The sequence below is a fragment of the Poeciliopsis prolifica genome, unplaced genomic scaffold (assembly GCF_027474105.1).
Source record: "Poeciliopsis prolifica strain line A6 unplaced genomic scaffold, Auburn_PproV2 SCAFFOLD150, whole genome shotgun sequence".
NCBI classification, from domain to species: domain Eukaryota; kingdom Metazoa; phylum Chordata; class Actinopteri; order Cyprinodontiformes; family Poeciliidae; genus Poeciliopsis; species Poeciliopsis prolifica.
The window spans coordinates 295,509-301,797 of record NW_026562525.1 but is presented as its reverse complement, the minus strand read 5'-3'; the positions used below and the strand labels follow the sequence as shown (position 1 = coordinate 301,797).

The following is a 6,289-nucleotide window of genomic DNA, read 5'->3' as shown; positions in this document are numbered from 1 at the left end:
TCCGATCTGAGCTGGCCTCAGACTATAGAGCTTCGGGCCCGTAGTGGATCTGGTTCCAGGTGAGGCATTGTTGTTCTGCTCTGATTGTTCTTCAGGTTCTATCAGAGGATCTGAGTCGGTGAAACTCCATCTGCAGGAGTCCACACTGAGTGTGTTTGTTTCGAGGGGGATTCCCTGAACTGTGGGGACGCCAGGAAATTCCACGGACACTGTGTCTGTGTGCGTTGCCCTTCAATTGTTGTAAGGACAACTCTGTGTTTGCATTTAGCTTTGATGTAGTGCAACACCACAAAAATGTCTATTTTATTTTTTTAAAATAAATTATTAGCACATAGTACCATGGAAAGTCTCTTTTGCTCTTTAATTAGTTCACTTTTCTCTTTTGCTGTTATATTGACAAGTTTGTTTACCAATCAAAAATGTACCCAGGTATAAGTTTGAAATCATCAAAATGATAAATTTATATAAAAATGTGAGATTCTTCTTTTGGTAACACTTTACAAAAAGGCTCCCTGTATAGGTGGCTAATAAATAGTTCATAGACATGTTATTAATTCAACACTAAACGCTTTATAAGTCATTATAACTGTTCATTATGTATTTCTGAAGGCTGAGAAGTAGATTAAATCCACTGGTTTCTTGTGAAATAGTGAGCCAGATCTGTTCACATACAGATTTCATTTAGAGTTACTACACTATACATTTAAGATACCTTGTAAGCACAATAAGCATCGGGAAACGGAATATTTTAGCATGTATTCTGCTTCTTGAGCTTAATTAATAACCGATAAACAATTATTAATAATGTATAGTGTTTATTGATGAACTGACTGATGATTTAATAGACTCGTTGTAAAGTGGTAACCTTCTTTCTATTGTTCCTGAAATTAAGTCAGACACAGATAATTATGAGCCTAAATTTTAACGTCTTCAAATCCTTTTGCTAGAAACTTGGAACTGCCTCCCACATGCTAAAACACACATACATAACATACTGACACACACACATACACACACATGCACACACCACACACACACGCACACACACACATTGGACCGTCCTCTTCCCGGATGACATTTAGGCCGATATATAAACCGCTGGCTGAGACTCAGTCAGAAGATTTCTGCAGAGCAATACTGAAGTACTGTAACATTTTCTTGTCTGCTAACTGAGCTGTTCAGCTGCCAGCCTTCCTGTTGCACCCATCAGGGACCCATCTGACCTCAAAGCATCATGCTCACCAGGTATGTTGGTGCTCTGTTATGTTTTTTTTCGTCATAGTGCAGGACTGTAGGCACGAACATGCAGATCTGTACAGACACAGTCGGGAAAAAGTCAGAGTTGAGAAACACAGGTCCAAATAAGGAGGAACGACTGGAAAAATGTATGTCGGAGAAATTTATTGTCTCCAGTTGTTTGTAAAGTTTAAGTCCAGTTTACAAATTTCAATTTTTGATGTAATCAAGGATCTTTCTTCTGTCTTTCCATGCACACTTCTTTATTGTAAAATTGTAGATTGATTCTCAATTTTGTCAAATAGTTAAACATCTAACTTGTCTAGTGGGGCATTCTTATCATGTTTGAGCTTTATGAATAAAAATTAAATCCTTCATAAATGTTCTACAGCAGAATAGAAAAGTCTAAACTCAGCCTAAACATTTGCTTGTGTTGCAGGAAAATTATTCTTCTGTTCTCTCTGTTTGTCCTGCTTGTAAAGGGAGACTTTGATACCAATGGTAAGATCGGTAATCTTAATTAAAAATATAATCTAAAAATCACCTCTGTTTAAATTACATTTGTGTTCAATAATGCTGTTTTATGATTTCAGATGTGGGAAGTCAAGCCATATCGACAGGTAACAATCATCCAGATGTCTCTCATCATAAAATGTACTAACACTGTAATGATATGTCCTTAAAATGTTTATTTCTAATTTTTTGTTAGATAAGGATTCACTGTCTGATGAAGCTCCTACAGGTCAGTAACAAACTGTTGAACCGAAGAAACGTCTGGATATTTCAGTATATTGTTATTAAAAAATAAATACATGAAAATACTGACATTAAACTGAGCATAAACTTTAAAGTTTCAAAATGTGATTAAGGTTTACATCTTGATCGGATTATTCTCATTTTCTTCAAAGAATGCTAATCTTCCCAGTGAATCATTTGTTTATGACAGCTTGAATAAACAGTTATATGTCATCAGCATATTGACGAATCATCCATTAAAGTGAATGACAGTTTCACATTTAAACATATTCTTCTTATTCTAAAAAAAAAAAAGTTTGTTTCCTTTTAAATCACTGCTAAATAACACAACATAAAAAGATACAAACTTTTACAAAATGAGATTTTTTAGTAAAATAACATAAATAATTTTACATGCTCATGAGTTAGTTGAGGGCTGTTCATAAACATGTTGCTGGCAAATCACTGAGTTTGTTGCCAATTAGCACCACCTGCAGTCTACAGCGCAAAACTGTTAAGTCAACTGAAAATATTTCCTCTCAACTGCTGTTCTTGATGTTTCAGAGAGCATGAACGTTGTCTCTCCTGACCAGCCTGGTAAGATTTACTGTTTCAGAACGATACCAAGCACTGCTTAAAATATTTAGCTAAAATCACAGTTAAAATATTTAAATTAAATGGGAGACATTGGGTGTAGCTTCCAGTTACATTTGGGTGAATGAATCAATATTTGATGTAATTAAAGTAGCACTGATTATAAAAGATATGTGAAAACAAAGATGTTTCATCCTATCAGCCAATGTTAGTACCTAAAGTACTAACATTGGTTTTTAAACATATTCTTCTTATTCTAAAACAATTAAAAGTTTGTTTCCTTTTATTATTTTTTTGTCTCCTACAGCTAAAAGATCCCATTCAGGGATTAAAAAAAATAATAACAAGCAGCTATGAATGTAATCAGGTTTATTAAAAGAAGCTTTGCAGCTTTAAGGAAAATAAACCAGCTCAATACCAAATATTCAAGATGTTAAAACTGAATTTACTGATGAATCTGATTGACCACTCAGTAAATTCAGCAATTTCAACTATAAAGTAAAAATCACTGTTTTCACATTAACCATGTTGTACTTCTTGCTATAACTAGACTTAGTCAGACTGCAATTTAATTCTTTCCTAGAGCTTTTGATGAACATATGACTTTTAAATATCAGTGTTTTCCTTTACATTAAAGTAAATGAATATAAATGCCTTGGACCAATAACATCAGTGATTAATAAAAATCAGTTTTGGAGGCAGTTTCTTGTCTTTTTATACATGAAGAACTTTGTTGTTCTTTGGTAAACCAGAGAAAATACTTGTATATAAAAATTTAAAAAAACTTCACAATCATTTTAAATGTAGAATAGCAAACTCTGTGCTACAATGTAAAAAAGTCCTTTTCATTTTACCAATTAATTTGCCTGGACTACAATTATTATGCCTAGATTTGTGGAAGACCTTTAGATTTGTTGAAAACATTCATTTCCTCATGATAACTGAATCTGGGCTTTAAACAGCGAGTTTAGAGACATAATTTAACATTTCTGCTTTTGGGTCTGGAGCAGAAATCCAAAATAATATTTACTATTTACTAGTAAAAAGGTTGAAAGCAATAATGAATCAGAAGGGATTTCTTCACAGTTTCAATAGGAAACTGAGCTGGTCAAAAATAAAAACTTAGTGGATTTATTAGATTTTTTTTCACAAAAATAAAAACCAGGAACACTAAAATGATAACGAATGATTAACAAATTAAAGTCAATTCCCACTAGTGGAGGTGGGATTAAAGAGTTCAGATGATCATGTTGTCTCTAACAGTCAAATTGAAAGAAAAATTAACATAAATATAAATATTTCCTCTCTGTGTACAAACTGAACATTGTCAGCTTTACATAAACAAATGTAAACATTTTTTGCAGATGAATCTCAGTATTATGGTGGAGGACCATCAGGTAGGAAACACCTTGATTAACATGCTTTTAAAACAAAAACTTTGTTTTCTGCTCTGACATTATTATTAAATAAGTGAGCGCTTTGTCCTTTCAGTCCTTTACCATTTCATGCCTTCTTTGAACCCCAATGACTTGAGTAAATTTATAATCACAGTTTGCTGTAGAAATTACGCGTATCAGTAATCATAACAGTCAATCTGCCTAAAGAGCGATCAGAAAATAAATGGGGAAAAAAGTTGTAATGCAATGTTTTCAGGAAATAGTATACAATTAAACTGAGTTAAAAGTCACATTTGATCCTTTTTTATAAAAATTCCTCCCATTATTCCTCAAAAATAAATTCAAACTGATGCACAGGTACAAAAATTGTTTGTTCAGAGTCAAGAAATGGAAGTAAAAAATTATGAAATAGCAGAATTTAGGTGCAAATTGTGAGTTCAGCCCTTATTGATTATTCACCAGTTCATCTGTTTCTTGTTTCTCGGGTTTCAGACACAAGCAGCACCAGTTCAGAGACAGCAGACAGTAAGACCTTTCTCCTCCATTTTCCACTTTCACACCTGGATTTATTTACACCCAGATGATCTAAACATCCAGTCCTATAATTACATTCACCATCTTAGAGTTTCAACAGTATTGATTTAATATTTGTTTTTCTTTTGTTTAGCTCCTGCAGCAGAGCAAGTTGCAGCTCCTGGTACAAAAGACTTTCCTGTGTTTTTATTTAAAACATGTTGACATAAATAAAACATTACATCTGTGTTAAATGTTTATAAGTTGTTTAACTGTTTCAGAGCCTGCTGCAGCCGCTCCAAGCAGTACAGAGGAAGAGGATGGTGAGGAAGATATGCACTGCTTTAATCTGACCCTCCACTCTCTATATTTAAATGTTAATCAATAACATATTTTGCCAATGAACAAGGGTACACAGTGTAACAATAGAAGCAACTGTAAATTCTAGTTTCAAAATTAGAGAAACATAAATATAATTTTATCGACTAACACAGGAGAGGTCTTGTGTTTAAAATATATTTAGAATATTGTCACCTTCCTAAAATTGCAAAAACATAAAAAACTCGCCACATCTTTTTTGCCAGAAGATGAATTATTAATTTATTTTTTCAAAAAACAAAACCAAAGAAAACAAAAAATGTCTTGCAACAAATGATGCCTTTATTGATTTATTCATTTTCAAAAATAAAACTAAAGAAATCACAACATTTTTTGCCAAAAGATGATTTGGGCAAAAGAAAAGAGAAAAAAATAAAATAACTTTTAGCAAAAAACTGCACCATTATTTTTATTATTTTTGTTTTGTAAAAAAAAAAAACCAAAAAAAGCACATAAAAAAATATTTCTGGCAGCAAAACAACAAAGAGAAATCACCACCTTTTTAACACCAGAAGATTACTTAGATTAAAAAAATAAATCACTTTTGTCAAAAAATGTTTCCATTATTTTAGGAAGGTGGCGATATATTCCGGTGTTTTTGCATTGAAATTGTTTAATTTATGAGCTGTATTTCTTTTCTTGCAGAAGATGAAGGAAATGACTCTGACGAAAGAGCAAAGAAAAAGTTCAGCTCTCGTTCAGCGAAACCTCCAAGCCCCGCCCACAACAACCAGAGCCCCGCCCACATGGTTCAGATCCCCGCCCTCCCGCCTCAGCCTGTCGCCTCCCAGCCCAAAAGTCTGCAGAGGACCCGGTCGTCCAAGAGACGGTCCAGAACCAACCGCCGTCAGACACAATAAAACAACCCAGAAACATGTAACTCACCCAGAAACGATGTTTTGAACAGTAAAGAGGAAACACTTTGGTGCTTTGGTTTATATTCACCTCCAGTCTCAAAAGTTAGAAACTGAAACCGACAGTTTGATTGGACGAACACAGACCTCAGTCAGACGCTTCTGGAACACGCCGTTTCAATCACAGCTGTGAAACATGAATTGATGAATTTGTTGACATGTTTTGATGCATTTGAAGCTGATAGTAAATGAAGATGATCTACATAATTACAAAAAAATGCTTTGTGACACTTTAAATTCTAAATTAGGGCTTTTGGTTGCAGAGACTCTCTGGCCTCTGGTGTGTTTTTATCTTAAGGATTTGGGCCTGTGGACTTCAGCAGACCTCAGAGTATTAAATCTGCTCAGTTTTGTGATTTTGTTTTTATCATTCTTGTAAATGTTTGTGAAACCATTAAACATGTCGCTTCTATTGTTCCTTTTATCATATTTTATGAAGGTTAAATAAAACTCCTTTGCCTGTCAGAAACCAAACATTACAAGCATTGAAAAATGAGATGTAATAAATATCAGATTAATCTA

General features: G+C 33.7%; 1 protein-coding gene across 2 annotated transcripts; it reads left to right on the top strand.

The window, feature by feature from the left end:
• The first annotated feature begins 1,111 nt into the window (after positions 1 to 1,111).
• Positions 1,112 to 6,289, top strand: si:ch211-133n4.6 (uncharacterized protein LOC797776 homolog). 2 transcript variants are annotated; one of them, XM_055025567.1, is made up of 10 exons: positions 1,112 to 1,245; positions 1,676 to 1,737; positions 1,830 to 1,856; positions 1,946 to 1,978; positions 2,536 to 2,568; positions 3,930 to 3,962; positions 4,455 to 4,487; positions 4,630 to 4,659; positions 4,757 to 4,798; positions 5,502 to 6,289. In XM_055025567.1, exons 1-10 carry the CDS (start codon positions 1,235 to 1,237, stop codon positions 5,711 to 5,713), a joined length of 516 nt encoding a protein of 171 aa, XP_054881542.1. In that variant the 5' UTR covers positions 1,112 to 1,234; the 3' UTR covers positions 5,714 to 6,289. The 2 variants fall into 2 exon arrangements, with proteins under 2 accessions (XP_054881542.1, XP_054881541.1); XM_055025566.1 differs by having other exon boundaries at positions 1,113 to 1,245; positions 5,499 to 6,289.

Excerpts from the sequence above, each read along its gene's own strand:
- si:ch211-133n4.6 (XM_055025566.1), top strand. Across the intron at positions 3,963-4,454 it reads TTATGGTGGAGGACCATCAG|ACACAAGCAGCACCAGTTCA; the intron begins GTAGGAAACACC and ends CTCGGGTTTCAG. Across the intron at positions 4,660-4,756 it reads AGAGCAAGTTGCAGCTCCTG|AGCCTGCTGCAGCCGCTCCA; the intron begins GTACAAAAGACT and ends TAACTGTTTCAG.